This window comes from Ammospiza nelsoni, chromosome 3, assembly GCF_027579445.1.
Source record: "Ammospiza nelsoni isolate bAmmNel1 chromosome 3, bAmmNel1.pri, whole genome shotgun sequence".
Lineage (NCBI taxonomy): Eukaryota > Metazoa > Chordata > Aves > Passeriformes > Passerellidae > Ammospiza > Ammospiza nelsoni.
Window position 1 is genome coordinate 47,864,604 of NC_080635.1, and position 17,535 is coordinate 47,882,138.

General features: G+C 44.1%; 1 protein-coding gene across 1 annotated transcript in view; it reads right to left on the reverse strand.

Annotated features, from left to right (window-relative positions):
- Positions 1-9,685: 9,685 nt before the first annotated feature.
- The window catches only part of UST (uronyl 2-sulfotransferase), a 152,458-nt gene continuing 144,608 nt past the window's right edge, over positions 9,686-17,535 (reverse strand). Inside the window, exon 8 of the mRNA XM_059468150.1 lies at positions 9,686-12,800. Coding sequence (XP_059324133.1) covers positions 12,517-12,800 — 284 coding nt within the window. The 3' untranslated portion in view covers positions 9,686-12,516. The remainder of the gene's footprint in view (positions 12,801-17,535) is intronic.

Genomic DNA, 17,535 nt, shown 5'->3' on the forward strand with positions numbered 1-17,535 from the left:
CCTCACTCGGAGGGAAAGGCTGACAATGGCATGTACACAGCTACACTGTACCTGCTGTCCTGCTCCTAGAACTGCTCCTAACAACTGCTCATCTACCTGACAGCCTGCCCACCCATGTCCCACTGTACCAGGTACCAGCTGGGCACTCAGCCTCATGCCCAGGAGGAGCTGGGGAACAAGAGAGGAGGGTTAAGAGGCAGAGGAGATGATGGGCTGTCTGCCAGGTAGCAGGAAGATAGGACACCACCTTTTATTTGGGAGAGAAGGACAGATGGTGAAGTCAAAATAGTAGCCACAGGATTGATGGTGGAGTCCTGGAGCCTCGTGAGAGGAAACTGTGTGTCCTTCTCCTTTAAAGTGAATGTACAGTAAAGGGTACCCATGCCGTGTGCCAGACTGGCAGGACAGAAAAGGAAAGCCAGTCCGTGTGAAGAGGGCAAGTACTGTATTGACAGCGAGAGCACAAGGCTCCTCATACTTTTCTGATGACACGCTCCAACCCAGATCAAGCTCTTTAGGAGTGAGCTGCCTTATGTGTCACAACCCTCAAATCCTTGGCCTCCACACTGAGACTACCAACGAGAATGCCAGCTATGATGGTGGGTTTATTTTCACTGGACTGAATGGACTTCCCTCTCATTCCACAGAGAGCACGAGACAGCTGTAAGTTAGCAACAGCTTTTCCTTGGAGAGGGGCCCGAGGCATAAGATTTAAACCACCTAATCTCTCTCTGTGCCCATGTCCCAGAATCTATGTTCTGTCCGGACGAAAATAGCTAACAAGGAACCACAGCAAGTCTACCTAACGAAAATGCACACAGCCCTTGAGGTGCTGCTGGAGGAGAGGTAATGGGAAAAGGGGGAACAAGAAGGGGGAAGGCTCCTGCCTCAAATGAAGGAAGGGATCCAGGTTCCCACTCCTGAGGTGAAGACTGGGTACTCATGTGCTTCTAAATGTGCCCAGCAAAGCTGGGATTATGACAGTGAATTATCTCTCAAGAGAGTGATAAGGTTCAGGCTATTCATCTTCTTTTGGGCTTTGGTGTCACCAGAAGAAAGGTACCAACTGTGTGGAAGTTTAATTTGCTCTTCCCGCTGCCAAAAGTCAGAGGGAATATGTTTTTGCAGGTTTGATGTCTGTTCACAAAAGGTTGTCACAGCCCCAGCTTGAAAACAACTTTTTGCAGCTTCGGCTTCTTTGGTTGGCCTTTAAAAGCAAGCTGTATATTATCATTTCACTACTCAGCAATACGCGTTCTCCTTCCTCCTCTCTCTCCAGCGCGCCTGGCTTTTGCCCAGATCACGAGACACCAGCGGCCACTCCCTGGTTTTCATCTTCTAACATCCCGCCACATCTCTCACCGCCTCCCGCCCGGAATCCCTTGCGTTCCTCGGTGCCCGAGTGCCGGCCAGAACCACTCGTTCGCCCGGCCCGGCTCTCTGGGCCGCTCCCTTCCCGTGCCCCGCAGGCGCCCGGCAGCGCAGCCGGAGCCGCAGCGAGCCCCGGGCGCTTCCCGGAGCCGAGGGCGCTCCCGGGGCGGCTCCACCTGCCCGGGCCGGGGCTGGCGGGCATGGCTGCGGCCGCGGCTCCCTCTAGTGCCCTTCGGGGAGCCCGCACCGCCCCGGGCAGCCTCACCCCGCCGGCCGTGCCTCGGGGACAGCGGCACCGCATCTCTGCCCGGCTGGGGAGGCACATCGGCGCTTTCCAACAAGGCAGGAATTCCGGGCAAAGAGCAGAGTCCGCCCCAAAAGCGCTGGGAGAAAAGCAGACCTTCGCGTCTTGCATGGAGAATCATTTGTTCGCTTTCCACTGCTTCTCATTATAAATGCTATTTTTCCCAAAACAGGATGTTGGGCCAGGGGAGGTAATATAAACAGATGCATTCTTTGAAAGCTTGCGGTGCATTTTTGCGGAGCGCAGGCTCTGCGCTGGAAAAGCAGAGACCCATGAGGTATGGGAAAAAGGGACCACAGCAGCAGGAGGAAAAATCCTTCTTCTGACAAAAATGAGTCAGCCCAGAGCCTCCCCTGACTTTAGTATTTTTTCTTGAGAAGCAGAGGGCACAAAGTTGAGACTGAGAGGTGAAGAAAACCTCTAAACAAAGCTGGTATTGGTAGCTTACTGGAAGAAAGCTTGAAACAGTATTATAGGCAGCCTTGACTCCTTTTAAAAAACGTGCAACATTAGTTAATTTATACCAGCACTCACCTTCGATGACCAGAACAAAAAAGCATGAACAAATTCCATCTCTGCTCATTTCCCCTCAGCCTGGCTCCAGCACCTGAAAGCCGGTGACTGGCAGGGTTATTAAGCAGTTTCCCCTGGACCCATCACTTCATCTAGGCACAGGTTGAATCTTTTCCCCATTGCTGTGTGCTCCTGTCTCTTATCAGGTGTGGGCTTTTCACCATCAGGAGTAGGGAAAGTGGAGTCAGAAAGGCTGTGACTGGATTTTTTGCCAGCTCCCTTATGGATATCAAGCTGCATGGAGAATGCCCAATATCTGTACCAGGAGTAGCTTTGCCCAACCCCTCTCGTACAGGATTCTGCTCCTTACACCCCATGTGTTCATCACCTCTGTTTTGGTTTCTTTGCTCTGTCTCTAACAACTCTTAAATCTTCCACAAGCAAAACCCTTCTCTCTTTGGTTCTAACCCCTCTGCAGAGCTCCAGAGGGCCACAGTGTTTTGAAGCTATGCACATTACACTTGCCTGTGTTCCCATACAGTGCCCCCACCAAACACACACTGACTGTGACACTGCAGCATTAGGCTGGGAACTTCCATTGCTGCAGTGCCAGCCTGGTGTTGCTCCCCTTGGCTGTTTTCCCCTTTGTGGTGGCACTTTCAGGCAGGCTGCACCAGCCCTGAACAAATTCACCATTCAGGCAGTCTCCAAGCCTGCAGTCCCTACAGCTAATGCAGTGGTTCCCCAAGAGAGGGCTACCAAGTACTGGTGCAAGGTTCTGCGCTTGTCCACACCATTCCTCTGCCAGACCTCCCCTTGAGCAGTGCAAATGGGAATGATGAGTAAGGGATTAGTACCTTTTGACTCACTGGACTAAAGCAAACTACTTTTGGACGGACAGGCTAGGAAAACAATGGATACCTAGGTTTGGTTTGGCTTGGTTATTTTTTCTGTTTCATCTAAACTGAAATGACTGGCAGGCACTGGAGAGGAAGGAAGAAGGGGAAAGCTGGCTGTTCCCAGGCATTGAGCACTGCAGTCCAGGCCTCCTCAGCAAGAGGCTCCCACAGTTTAACCTGCACACATCCCCTTCCTGCATAAGGCTTCCTCTGCATGCAAAGCATTTTTCTTTCATAATCTACTGTTTCAATTGAACATCACTGTGAGGTAAACACAACATTATTATCATTACTATTTGTAATTACTATCACAACTTAATTTAAAATATTACCAGAGTCTTCAAGGCCATGACATGTGACTGCTGGCTTCACAGTACATAAGGGCCAGCCAAATTCTGAAGGGCTATTTTGAAGAAGGTAGTTTACCTGTCCTGTTTAAAATTGCTTTTCCTAGCTCACTATCTGGTAGGAAAGCAAGGAAGTTTTTCCCATGGAAAATTTCCCCAGGGAAGTTCCCAGGACCTCCTTTTTATTTCTGGAGGAAGACAAACAAGTGCAAAGTCCCAAAGCAGTTTAGGGAGCTACATTCAGCTGTCTTCCAATGGTGCCCATGCACTTTGCTGAGCCTGGGACCAAAAGAGAAGGAGGGAGGTGAAGGCTGAAGTGCTGTGGGCACTGAGCAGCTGCACCTCAGCTGGATTGTGAGGGTCTGGGGCACTTTTCCCCAGACACTGGTGGGAGGCAGAGGAGCACAGCTCCTCCCTGCAGAGGCTGTGTGTAAATGAGGCCAACAGTGCAAGCGTTTGGGTTTGCACAGTCTGGCTCTGCCGCAGCTATTGTGATCCCTGTTATTCAGGAATTCTACAAAACCTTACCAATTCTCATAAAAGTTTTGCAGAGTAGATAAATACTGCACTCCAGCATTCGCAGCGAGGGGAAAAGGAAAGCTTTAAGCAATTAGGCTGGGCCACACAGCGATGCGGCAGCGGGCCGGGCTCCCAAGGCATCCTCATCTGCCTCCTGCCACAGCACCAGCACGGCCCCACGGCCTGGGCAGCTCTGCCAGGGGCTGGGGAGGGGCACTGTGGGACCACATCCATTGCCAAGGGAAGAAAGGGTCTGCTCTTCCTTACTTTAGCAGGAGCAGCAGCTTTTGGGAAAGATGTTGACCTGCAGAGAGATGCATTTTCCCACGATTGCCCCAGTGAGCTTTGCTATCTATTTTGTGCTTTTCTATTTTGTAGAGAAGTAAGAAGCTCTTAACTTTGGTCAGAGCTGCTCTTGGCCAAGGTTTTTTCCAATGCCTCTGTTCCCTTTCCTGTAGTGAAAATAGAGAAATGGGCTGGGTCTCACCTGTCCTTCCTTGCTGGAGCTGTCTGCTGTAGTGCTTTACCTACAGGAGACAAAAATGCTTTAGGCTCCTTTGGGTTCACCAGTCCATGTCCATAAGGATTTAGAATAATTTTGAGAAGAAGCCCCAGTCCTGGGGCAAAAAGAGGACATTGTATTTTCTTTTTGAGAAGCAAAAAGCTTTTTTAACTCAGAAGATATTGTTTTGGAAAATCAGAGCTGACTGCACTAATTCAATCTCCTTTTCCCCGTTTTGGAGCGATAAAGCATGCATGATGCTGCTTGACACTGATATTTGTAAGACAAAGTAGAGGTCAAATTTGTTGAATGTTTTCCAAATTCCAGTGAGGTTTATCACAAAGAGCCCCATGCACAGACCCAAGTGGCATGACTGACAAGGGCTGGATTGTGAAGTCACTAGAAAGCTCAGTTTCCAGCCAGGGCCGATGAGCCAAATCATGTTCTTTGGGGTAAAAGCAGATGGAAAGCTACAACTGTGCAGAGAGACTCCAAGGAGTTTTCATGGCTAAGTTTCTGACACCAGACTCCATTGTGAAGGGCTGGGTTTTCAGGCTTCAAGGAAAAAGTGCTTTCATGCAGCACTGTCCTCTACCAGCACCACCCTGCCTAGGTCTGATGAGAAAGAGCTTGGAACTCAGCCCATGGGGCAGGCAGGAGGCTGCTGCTTTCCCTCCCCCACACCCAGACATCTCCCCAGGATCTCTGCAGCCTCTATGGAAGAGAAGCACTGCTGGGTTTTCTTTGCCAGCTTCCTGTCCAAAGAAGTGCAGGAAAAAAGTTTCTTCTCCGCAGCAAGTGCTGACAGGACCAGCAGAAACTTGTCCAAGGGAGATTGGCAGAAGTGCCCACCAGTGCGCCATGAGTGAGGAACCGGCTCAGTCTCCCCCACCCCACTCAGACACCAGCCCCCAGGGCTGCTGCTGGCACTGAGTGTCTCTGCTCACACTGGAGGACTGACACTATGGAGAATTCCTTGCGCCCTGACGGGCTTACCTGCCAGCGCATTTCAGCCTCCCGGCCCAAAGCTAGAGGGGAAGGATTTGGTATTAATTTGGCTAAGCCTCATTATTTCAACAGAGACAGGCCAGCACCTGTCCTAACACTCAGAACAGAAACTACATCTGGAGCAGGAACAAAGATGACACCTGCAAGGTGGGCTCAAAATCAAGAGTCTTCCCCCACTATTAAAGTTTGGAGCCAGGCTCACAGCTCATGCATCTCCATCGACACTTGGAAGAGAGGATTATGGTCACATTGGCACAATCTTCCTTAAGATGCTCCCAAGAATATTTAGGCAAAAGCTCTAATGGTGTGTGCTGTCCAGGTGAGGGAAGGGCAGGGAAGAGATGAGAGGAAAACACCAGATCTCTCAGGTGAGAGGCATATGCCCCTACCCAGTAAGCAGAAAGTATCAGAAGTTGGGGTATATGAGTACATCAGACAGAACTGACTGCTTGGGAGCTGTGTGAGAGCTCTTTTCACTCTGTGGTGGTTGCTGAACAGCGAGGCATTGCTTCTTTTTCTGGGTTTTTAAGCACTGTGGAAAACCAAATGAAAACACAGCTTAGACCACATACATGAACACAGGTCTGATGACTTTTCAGGTAGGTTACAAGTGCCACATATTGCAGGAGAAAATGTGACTGTGTTCTTGTGAATGACTAAATTTACAAGATGTGACTTCAGCCACCGATCTATCTGCTTATCTCCTCCTAACTGCTACAGGAACACTGTTCCCAAACACAACATCTTACAACCATACCATTCCTGCAGGTCTTTAGTATGCAACTGAACAGATAAAACTTGGAATTAATCTTTGTCCCAAAAGGAAATAAATGGTCTGCAGAAGGGCTAAAATATCATTCACATTTAGGCAGTTAACAAAAAGATTTTCCCAGTTTTAAGGAAAAGACTCCAAGTAACTAAAATTTTCCATAGTAGCTGTTTTACCTTCTACAATCTAGGGCTGATCTTACAGCAGAAAAAAAAGTTCAAGGACTAAGACACTTGGATAAATTATCATCAGCTCTTTTTCACAACCTTTCTGTGTGACATTTGGAATATCACTTACACACTTGCTGTAACCATTCCCAATGTATGAAATGGGGATAACAGCACTTCTTTACTTCCACTGTGGATCAAAAGGATAAGCATATGAATAATTTCATTAAACAATATGGTTCGGAAAGAAATACCCTACACAGACTGACCCTGGCAAGTACAGCTAAATAGAACCAAACAGAGGAAGTGAAAATGGAAAAGACTCACAGCTCTTCTGTGAAGAAGAAGAAGCACAGGCTCCTCATTGCCGCTTCTTCTAGCACGCTTATCCAGCATTATCTTGAGAATCTTGTCTTCTTTGAGGAGTCAGAGACTAACAACTGCAGCTGAATTCCTCTCCCTGAGCTTCCCACCACACCAACTAGACAGGAAGCTTCTAGAAGAGAAAGCTCTGTGTGCTGTGGGAAACCACAGCTGGGACTGCCACTCTTACGTCTGGTACAAACAGTAACCACCTCTGCTTCTTTCCTGCACCTAACCTGGGATGATCATGAGTTCAACACTGTGACATGCAATTGGCTTTTGCTACCTGACAATGGTCTCATGACCCTTGAGGTTATCCAAACTCTCCTGTAGTAAACTGGAGAACTGCAGGAATACTTTCCCTTGTGGCACAGTAACTAAATATTACTCCGCCTGTAGGCAGCAACATTGTGCCAAGGATTTGTTTCACTCTGCTCGTCACTTGCACTTGCAGAGAGGTTTGTAGAAGGATCAAATCCATGTGTCTGGTGAGCTCCTGCACATCAGATACAGGAATAGGCTGTGTGCTTATGCTCCGCCAAGTTTGTGAGGTGAAGCGGCAATTTGAAAGCACAAGGAAAGAGTAAAAAATCCAGTACTGTCCTGCTTAAATGTACGAATCAAAAATTGGAAGAAGCATTTGATTTTGAAGCATGGTATCAAGTTTTCTAGATAAGACAAAGCCACAGAGTGAGCAGCTTGTGTGCCACTGCTGCTGGTTGCTCTGTATCATCCTTGCATTTAGACCAATAATCTTATGAACAGCATCACCTCCATGTATTCCTGCTAATGTCTACTTTTCACAACACCAATTGCCCTGCAGTATAGCTGAATTCTTTCACTTTTGTTTTTTTTTTTTTTTTTTTTTTTTGCCCATTGTATCCAAAGAAGGGAACAGAGAGATGACAAAAGTGTGCATAAGGCACACTCCAATGTGCCTGCCTGACAGCAGTTTTATTAACTTACCCTTCCAGCCACAATCAATTAAATACAAAACCAACTCACATCCTTTACACACTCAGAAAAGGAAATCCACATGTTTATATTCAAAATATGAGTTTAAATAAACCAGTGGTCAAATCTTGTCATCTTACGGTGTCTGCAAGGCCAAATTTGTATTTGCAGAAAATTTTCCCCTTCCCCCATCCCACTGCCTCCACAAAAACCTTACTGCAGGCTCTTCCAAGATGACAGGGTCAGCCATCGGTGCTGAGACTCAACCATGACGGTGTGCTGGTGCTCTCCTCACACACACACACACACTGATATTCTGGAGCTTGCAACTGAGATCCAACATTCACTGCACACTGCAGCTTGGCATACGCCATTTCCAAACAAACCAAAGCAAACTTACCACTGCTTCTCAGCTGTGAGACATCAGGACTTGATTTATGCTGGTTGCAATTTAACTTTCAACCTTCAAACCAAGATCCCTTCCCATCCACTTTAAATATTCTGCAGCGAAGGTTTTTTACCCTCCAGTCGCCATTTCTCATGGAGTTGCCTTCCAGCACCTTCCTGCCATACCTGTGGGTACTTAAGCAGAACCTAACTTTGCAAACCCTCCCTTGGGACAGATCCTGCAAAAGTTGTTCCAGTGATTCCATTGCCAGCAGACAAGCACTTCCAAGGCTGGGTAACACCCTTGTTCTTCCCATGCAATCTGTGTGTGGAGGTCTGTATGTAGCAACACTCAGCTCTTTACTCTGGTCTTGGCTTGTGCAAGCAGACTGATCAACAGTGTTTTATGTGTTAGCTGAACTCCCTGCAAAAAAGGCCGAGTCCTTAAAAATAAAACAGAAGGAATGCTGTGGTACTGTACTACAGTATTTTAGCTCTCAAAAATGTTGCTGTGTTGTTTTAGGCTAATGTTCTAACATCACAGATGTTCCCTTTCTTAAAACGGAGGGAATGATCAGAGCACCATTACTCTTAGCTGGGAATTTATTATCAGGTCTTTATTTTTTAAAAGAATGTAGAATTTTATTCTTTGGCAGACAATGTTTTTTCATTTGATAAGAGGATAAAAGTTGGCATGCAGTGTGGTTTCCTTTGCTAGTCAAAAAACATACCTGTACATTCAATTAATTGTATCACATACTTAAAGGAGGAAAAATTCCATGGCTTGAATTCACAGATGTATTCTCCAACATTTAAAAATTCATGGCTTTGCTTGTGTGTTTATGCTACAATGCACCATTTTACATCCTAACACTCAAATGATTCATCCAAGATCCACGATAAAAGAACTGCAAAGAAACTGGAATGCTTTAAATACACCATCAGTACTTTCAGTTCTGCCAAGCTGCTTCTCTACATACAAGTAGAGAACATTTGAGACACTTGGACTTAGCCCTGCATTGCCAACAAAATTCATGTGGCAGAGAAGTAAATTGAACAGAAACAAAAAATGGCACAATTTGTCATTGTCACTTGAAACTTAAGACTAAAATTTATTTTTTCCCAGAATGCTGCATTTTAACAACCGTTGGTTCTCTCTTAATGTGAAAGCAGTGATACTTCACTTACATTGTAACATCACTCTGATCAATGAAGCTTTTATGCCTAGCCATCAAACACCATATCTAGTAAAAATGAAGTGTATGGAGACTAAGTTGTTTCTCTCCTGGATAAAACTTCTACTTAGCAGCCACGGAACACTGGACAATGTACTTCACTGTACTGACCACACATCTCAGGTGAGTAAAGCAATTCAGACCTCAGCTCACACCTCCAGACAGCTTGGGAGATGGAATAAGCCAGGAGCAACCTGCTCCAGTCTCACTGCTCGAGTATGACCCTCAGAGGATGCCCCAGGCTGTATCCTGCCCTGCTCTGTTGGGTGCAGCTCCAATATCCTCCCCACAGCCACTGCATCCAGGCAGGAAAACTACTGTAAGCAAGAGGACAATGGCGCCAGGAAGAAATGTGCAAGTTTTATTTTTAAACATCATTGGACTGGAAAATAAAGAATCATATGGCTTATTGATATTTCAGGAGATAGTAGTGAATAAGTTAAAGAAGATTTCATTCCAAAACATATGTTGCTTCATTTATAGCTAAGCTAATGTAGACATTTATTTTCATATTTTTGTAAGTGTTGAACCGCCACGTTTTTCCCCCCAAAAAGATTTCCAAGTTGGCACTTTCTACAAAGCTGTTGTGGACTAGAGGCTTACAAATAGTGATTTTTTTGAATAAGAAATATTCATCAGACCCAAACACAATTACTTAAATCAAATTCTTCCTGAGCAACTTAGAATTTGGAATGTGCTGAAAAGTTTCAATAAATAAGTCAAAGATTTACCAGCTTATAACGTACCTTTTAAAAGTTAAGCAAAATATATTTAATTACAGATAAACAGGCCATAGGACCAGGAATATTAGATGCTATGTGCCAGATAAATTTAAGAACTACCATTTGAGGAGGAGAGGCCAGGTTGATTGTTACGAAAATACAACAATATTAAAACCTAGCGAGTAAATCATGAAGCAGCTTCTGTATTTAGATTATAAGTAGTGATGGCTGAAGATACCATTAAATAAACAAACAGATAGAAACAGACTTTACTGTAAGCGGCAGTGAACTCTCAGGAAGGGTGAATGTGTTAAGTGACTATATTCTGTTAAAACACTGGCAGAAAAAGGATTCAAACAGAATTTCAGAAACATGAGAATACTAGTTCTTTCCAAAATATAACAACTCCACAGTGTGTAAACTAATCATTACTCTTTCAATGTAATTTCATAGAAACCACTTAAAATATACAATGCAGCAGATTCATATTTTAGCTAATATGTTAGTTACTATCTGTGCCATTTTCAGCTTTCTTTAATGTGCTCCCCCACAGTAGTGCATTGCTACCACCAACCTGGATGTTAATAATGAGAACAGAATCTTCCTAGTATTTTCTGTAAGTTAGCATCTTGTCTTAACTCTCCTTTATTTTCATTCTCTGTGTACAGGTAAAGACTCAGGAGTGAAGAAGATCAATCATAATTTTTATTGGCTCTCAGCAGGCTCATGGAAGAGGAAACCCTTGGAAAGCCCATTTGAGCTGATCCTGAGTTTATATGCTTCATCTATCACAAAATAACTTTTGCTTGATGCAGCAAACTGAAGTAAGGCCTTGCAGAAAGCAGCCGTGGAATAGGAACCAAAAATTTTCTGGTAAATGTTTGAGAAAGGATGTGAGATAGACAGAGGTGGATTGTCCTCATCCTGGCAAGCAGCTGCAACATCTTGTACCTGCTTCTTTCCTGTGCTCTGGGGACAGGAATTTTTTGCTCTTATTCTCTATTAGTCCAGCTTTCTCTGGCAACAATGGTGCATAAGAGGCCAAGGCCTCATCAAGACCCCAAACTCCCCCTATTCTGCTGTGTAGCAGAATGCCAAGGAGCTCTGCCCAGCACTGCCTGTGTGTCTGTCCCTCCTGCACCTCCAAGGCTGGCAGGCTGGCCAACAGCCAGCACACCCACATCACAGGGAATCCCACTCCAGGAACACCCACCTGAATGACTCCAGCACCTCACACAGTGGTGCTACTTCTCTTTCACCAGTTTCCACTGATCCCTTTCCTAGTGTTGGCAGATAATATTTGTAGTGGTTAACAAGGGCAACTTTCACAGTGACTCTCTTTCAAACCTATCACTGAATCAGCTTTGGTTTTGGAGAGCACATCTTCTTGTCTTTGATGATTCTGAACTATTTCAACTAGAGAAGCTGTGTATGCTCATATTGGTAATTTCCCTTCTAGCCACACTAAAAGCAGGAGTTTGGTGTTTGTGTTGGTGGGGAAGCTGCGTTGAGATTCAGATGTGAACAATTAAATTCTGCAGTTGCAGAAATACAGGTCGTGTTTAATAGGAGCTCCAGATCACCCCAGCTTTTTCATGAGTAGCTTTTTCTGCATCTCTTTGGATTTGTGACCCAAAAGAATGATAAAAATCTAAAAATACCATTCTTGAACATAAACCCCATATGTTACACCTTTTCCTTTAGAGTTTCATAGAAACACACTCAACTGCTGACATAAAGCTCTGCTTGGCACTTTACATTTGTTGTTGCCATTGACTGACTTGGTAATGTTTCCCACTCTATGAACTAGAAGGTTTCACCAAAAATATCTGGTTCCTGTAGCTTGCCTTACACTCACTAGTACTGATTTGGTAGAACAGCAACCTCACTCCGCTGGCACAGGTAATTCAAGGAGCTGTTACCTAGCCTCTTCCTGAGCCTGGTATCCTTGGATTTGAAGACAAAGCAATGGCTCTGACCATACCACTAGGATATCAGTGTGCTTTGGACAGAAAGAGGCACTCTTCCCAAATGGCTCACTGTCTGTAGTTCATGCCACAGTGTTATGCTATGAAGACTTTTTTATGGTCAAAGAGAGAGATGAGAATCTGTAAGACTTGCTTTTCATGAATGCCCAATCTATTCTTTTGTATTCTGCAGTTCACAAAGGACTACTGTGTATTCCAAAAGTTATTTTGTGACAGATGGTAGGTCCTTCTCTCTTGAACTATGCTGTAGCAAGGATGCTATAGAGCCAACACTGTATAATGAATCAAACCTGCAAAATCAGGTATCTCCCAATGGCTCCAGCATGTGGGAATGATCTCCTCTGTTCCATTTCAAATCCGCTGCGCATTAAATCAGTTCCTTAAGGAATTACTTTTAATAATAATTAAAAAAAAATCTTAAGAAAGCTGGAGGGGCCACCAGAAGAGAGAGGATAGCTCTTCCATCCATTACCTTTTATAGATATCCTCTAGCCACTTTTCATCATCTTCTTCCTCATCATTTATTGGCTCTTCTGTTTCCAGGGGAGAAGGAATGAAGAACTCAGGTCTGGGACTTGGTTTCCTGATATGAGACTTCAGTCCAAACTTGCGCTTTAGCAGGTGGAACTGTTCTTTGACATAGTAATAGAACTCATATTCATATCTCATGCGTTGGTAGAGGACCTGTATTGCTTCTGGAGAGGGGACGGTCTTTTTCACTGTCACAGTCAGATTGCCAAGTTTCCTATGTTCTGTAAAGAAAGAACAAGCAGCAACATGGTGGGTGCTGATTAGTGAGGCCAGACAAAACTTTTTAATTTAAACATTAAGGCATGGCCCTGCTACATTCCTGATACCAATGAGTTCAAGTTGTTTCTAACAACGGATTTACTTTTAACAAGATATGAAAAAACCCTGATGTTTGAAGTCAGACTTGCATGTTTAAATACGGCTAGTTCACACAGGTCTTGTATGCAGTCACCAAAGATCCTAATTGTCAATGGTTACCTGAAAATGCAAACTACATCATATGAACTAAGAGCATGAGCCACACGTAGAGAAACCCAAAATCTTGCCTAGCTTTGGAAATTTGACATCAGGCACGCCACCAAGCTTAACTAATCAATTATTTCCTATGTGGCATATGGTGACAGGTCTATGCTGTGCTTTATTATAGTTCAAATCTAAACAGATACTTGTCAACCTGAATCCATCTCAGGGCTGGCATCACCTCACGACACCTTAGGATCAACTGTGCCTCTTAACTTTCTCGTCCTGTTATACCTGTTAATGGAACTAGACTCATCTTCCTGTCATGCCCTGGAAGATTTCACTACTTTTTTGTTCACCCCGACACTTTTGCTTTGGCAAACTGAAATACAAACCTTTTATTGTTGATAAGGAATTAAGAGTTACTAACAAAAATACTGAATTGTCTCTTTGCCCTCTCTCTCAATAAATGAGTCCATCACTGGAGATGAATGTATTTAAATGAGGTATAAAGCAAAATCTGACGGCAATAATTTTGCTCTTTTCTAGATGGCAATTGGCTGCCAGAGCATCCCAAGTATTTTCATCCTAAGTATATAACATGGGAACCTAATTCTTACTGTAACAGCAGTTCTTCAAGTCAGAATTATTCAAAAGGGTCAGGCCATGAAGGACAGCAAAGAAAAAGCTAACATGGAGGAAGCAGACAACAAAGCACATTAAATGTTTCCAGCTGGGTTCCAGTGGCAGCAACTACCCTCACTTCCAGAGGGAGTCCCTGAATCAAAATGTGATTTTACCATGGGCAGAGTTTTGCTCATGTGAGGAGAACAAATGGAAGTCTTCTGAAGCACCTGCCAGCAAACCTTAACAAATGCTTAACATCTCTACAGAGAAACAGATTTTCACAATTGCTTACACATAAAGCTAAAGGATGCAGTGCTGGTTCCTAGCAGAGAAGTGAGTTGTTCTTGGGATCCCACAAGTGATCTGTTTATACAAGAGAAATAATCAAGAATAGTTTTTTAGGGAAGAGAGGAACTTTAAACAAAGACAAAACCTTTTATCCCAAGAGGTAATACAATACTACTAAGCCCATCTAGCAAGCACAACAGCAATGATCTTTAGAGAAAAAGTTGGTACAAGACTTTAAATCTTGAAATGTCCAACAGATGGGCAGAGCACAGCATTGAACATGAACTGCTTTCTTTAAATTTTAAAAGATTAACATTCATAGAGCTTAAGGTATCCACACTTGTAAAAAATTTCCATTTTCAGTTGGGGAACACACATTTTCCTCCTACAGAGTAAAAGAATTAGAGAAAAATAATTCAGAATATTTTAATAATACTACATGAGACAAGTAGTGCTGGGGTGGACATCTTTTTAATCACTGGACTGCACTGTGTCACACCCATCTGGTGCAGAAGAAAAAAGTTACATCTGAAATATCTATCTTTGAAATTGTTTTGCTTATCAACTGCAGCAGAGTAATTTGAAATGCAGGAAGAATGATACAAAGGGAAGACATGTTGACTAGCTTACCCAATGCAACACTGTTCTAAATCACAAAAAATTATTTAAAACATTAATTCTATTTTGAATCTATACTTTTAATTCCTTCTCTAAAGGAAGAATGGTTTTTATTAGTTGGCAACTATTAATACTGCTTTGTAATTAAATGGAACTTTTACACCAAAGTTAGTAGTTCTCTACAGTGAAATCTGTCTCTACTCATATATGTAAGTAATTAAACAACTGAGTACACGGAGTTCTCTGTTAATTACAGTGATGTAATGTGAAATATGCTCTGTATTTACTGACTGTTTATCAATTTGCTTAGTTCTATTTAGATAGTAGCGAAATTATTAAAATATACAAAAAAAAAAACAAAACAGGAAGAGAGATGCAATTTTAACATGTTATTTAGCTAAGAAAAGGTGTAGAAGAAGGATCAGGAAATGCTTGCATTTCAAACAGACAACGGCATAGAAAGCAGGACCTGTGGTTAATGAATAGTGTGAAGTATTCTTGGTGAAAATATCTGGGTTCCCCAAGAGCTTATTCTCTTCTGTACCACCTTCACCCATAGACCAGAACAGACTCACAAATATGTCATCTAAATTTTTAGTCAAGTTGTTCAAGTTACCTTCAAATTGCCATTGTGTATGAGATGACTACATTCCAGAAAGGCCAATGTACTCAGTCTGTCCTTGGGTGAGAAAACTTTCTTATGATTATTGAGCACTTCAAGACACTCCTCTTTATTGTGCTTAACTGATAGCTCGTGTCAGCTTTGCAGTCTGGTTTTCTTTACAAATTCAGCAGCAAATATACACTACTAAATATTGCATTTATTAGCTTAAGCCTTTATACTGCCTGCCAACTTTATTTTTATTTTACGTAAGTTATTTCTGCTACAGAAAACTCCATTTAGCTCACTGGAAAAAGCTCTTTGCTTATATGGTCCCTCCAGGACTGTAAGTGGGGAAAGCCACTTTCACAGCTCCAGCTCCCTTAGTGCTGCTCTCCCAGCAGAGAGAGGCAATTGTGCTGAGCCCAGGAGCGCTGCCAACAAGGCGAAAAGCACGAGACTGCTTTCTTTGGGGGACAGTCTGTGGGGGCAGGAGCAGCCAAAGGCAGTGTGCTCCCAGGCAGGGAGCCCAGTGCTCTGTGCCACCCTGGCAGCACAATACACTCCTCCTCTGAATGTGCTGCTGCAGTCGCACAGGGGTTTCTGGATGTGTGCAATTCTCTGTTCTGTTCACAGACCTACCTACAGAATGTCCGAGCAGACAGGAACAGCCACACTCTGGAAGGCTGCAGGGGCTGTGTAAATTTTCTGGCTCCCGTTTGTTTGCCTTGCAGCACAATCATTGGAATCACAGAGCATGAAGAGCTGTGAGGTGTGGGCTCTTGGGTGGTGTGAGTTGGGCCTGTGCCTGGCTGCAAGCTCAGCCTTTTGATAAAACAAGTGAACTCTGCTATTTTTTGTGCTTGAACTTTATTTAGGCTATGTTTTAATCTTAAATACTCTTAAAGGGCTCTTTAATACAAATACGGATGAAATCACAAAACTGCCCCTTGAAGTCACCTCAGGTACCTTTTCTCATCATAGAAGCAAAATGGAAAATTAGGTAGATCTGGCTTAAAGCCAAAATACCAATCTGCATATGCTACATAAACCACGCTGCCCCACCAAAGGACCCCCATTTTATGACCTTTGAGACAGCTAACCAGATGGAGGGCAACAAACTATACCATTTACTTCTTAGGGTTATTTTTTAAAAAATATGTTTGCTTTGGCATTATTTTCAATTACTAGAAGAACGTACTATACAGTAATGCACCTCCCAGGGCAGCCTGCTCATACCTTAAATTAGGACTAAACTGGTATGCAGATAGGAATGAAGAAAATTAAATTCTTTTGGGTTACCACTTGATGAGTGTTTACTGTTACTTTCCACACTCTCACTTTTTTTTTTTTTTTTTAACTAAGAAATGGACATTACTCACTGCAGCAATCCAAACCATAGGGAAAAATGAGTTTTATAACTTGTGGCTTCAAAAACCCTGAATTGCCATATTTAGACAAAATGATCCTAAAGGCATTCTCCACCTCAGAAGAAACTTTCCAAACAATGTGCTCTCCAGTGTCCTGCTGGTTTGGGGGGTGCCGTGCAGAGGCTGCTCCTGGATGGAGCCACAGGGAGCCAGTGTCCCTGGGACCCTTGAGGAGAGGTGAGGCAGGCTGGAGGCAGCACAGGAGGGCAGCAGGCCAGCAGAGCTGTGGTTTGCCGGGCTCACACCCGCGGTGGAAGAACGCCACGCCGAGCTGCGCCGCTCCCACGGCTGTGAGAGAGACGACGGTGGCTGTCACTGACACAGCAAACTCATTTCCTGCAATGGGCAGGGAGGCCCCACGTCTCAATTGTATGCAGCTGAGTTACAGCACATACCTTCTTCTCCAGAATTTTAAATGGAAAGAAATGTGTGTCACTGTGGCTGGATGTGACATGTGAAGGGGCGAGGGTCTCTGTTTGATCTGCCTCTCATTGCTGTGGTGCCAAGCAGGGCTCTGATGGCTACACTAGAAATTATCTCCCCTGGAATGTTCAACTGCAGCTTAGCAAAAAATTTTCTGGCACAACTGATTTGCTTTACAAACTCGAAATTTTTAGCCTGGCACTTGAAGGATATCTGGAAAAGGACATTTCCAGGAGAATGGATGAGACACCAATGTGCTGGGCTTGCATGTCTTTCCAATGGCCACTGGCTACTGCTGCTCAGGAGTCTCAGCACAGGGCAGGTCCCTGGATCTGAGCTGGAGGAGGGATGGTGTGCTGCAGCCACACTCTGTGATGGAGCACCTTGCTTTGGCTCACGTTTGTTAACGGACAGCAGGGATGGTGGAGAAAATCTAACAGAGACACTGACCAGAAATACATTAAAAATCAAAAGTGATGGAAAAGTGAAGTATCAATTTGTCCCACAGTA